This window comes from Eimeria tenella, genomic scaffold (assembly GCF_000499545.2).
Source record: "Eimeria tenella Houghton genomic scaffold, Eth_scaff1817, whole genome shotgun sequence".
Lineage (NCBI taxonomy): Eukaryota > Apicomplexa > Conoidasida > Eucoccidiorida > Eimeriidae > Eimeria > Eimeria tenella.
Genome location: NW_013541650.1, coordinates 5,367 through 5,977, shown reverse-complemented (window position 1 = coordinate 5,977; position 611 = coordinate 5,367). Strand labels below are relative to the sequence as shown.

At 68.4% G+C, this 611-nt stretch overlaps 1 protein-coding gene across 1 annotated transcript in view; it reads right to left on the bottom strand.

Moving 5' to 3' along the window:
• ETH_00041715 (uncharacterized protein) overlaps positions 1–611 on the bottom strand; it is a gene marked incomplete at both ends in the record, with an annotated part of 1,633 nt that overhangs the window by 452 nt on the left and 570 nt on the right. The window contains one exon of the mRNA XM_013373925.1: positions 161–611. Coding sequence (XP_013229379.1) covers positions 161–611 — 451 coding nt within the window. The remainder of the gene's footprint in view (positions 1–160) is intronic.

The window sequence follows — 611 nt, the reverse complement described above, 5'->3', positions numbered from 1 at the left end:
CTGCTGCTGCTGCTGCTGGGGCGGCTCGCAGCAGCAGCGCCCGCAGGCTGCAGCAGCCGCTGGGGCAGTCTCAAGAAGGGACACAGCAGCAGCTGGGGAAAGTTAACTGCAGCAGCAGCATCTTTCAGAGAGAGGGCCCCCGCTTGCTGCAGCAGCAAACCTTCCAGGTCCCGCAGCAAATCAGGGCACCATTGGGGGCCCCTCCCGAGGGCCCCTCTCCGGATACATAAGTCGGGCTCCGCGGGGCCCCCCTGTGGGCCCCCTGCAGCTCCCCTTCCTTCTGCTGCTGCTGCTGCTGCTGCTGCTGTTGCTGCTGCTGCATGCAGAGGGCCCCCAGGCATGGGCTTGCCCTCTGGGGAGTTTGCTGCTGCAGGGCCCTCTTCTTTAGGGTACAAAAGACTCCGGGGCCCCTTGAGGTGTCCCTGGGGGCCCCCCAGGGGCCCCTGGGGGCCCCCCTCTGCCAAGACGCGCAGCAAGGTACAGAGCTCCCCGGGCTGCAGCTGCTGCAGCCCCCCGTGGAGGAGAAACAGAAGCTGCCCCCAGATCTCATCTGCAGCAACAGGGGCCCCCGGGGGGCCCCCCAGCCGATGCTGCAGCGGCCTCTGGGGGCC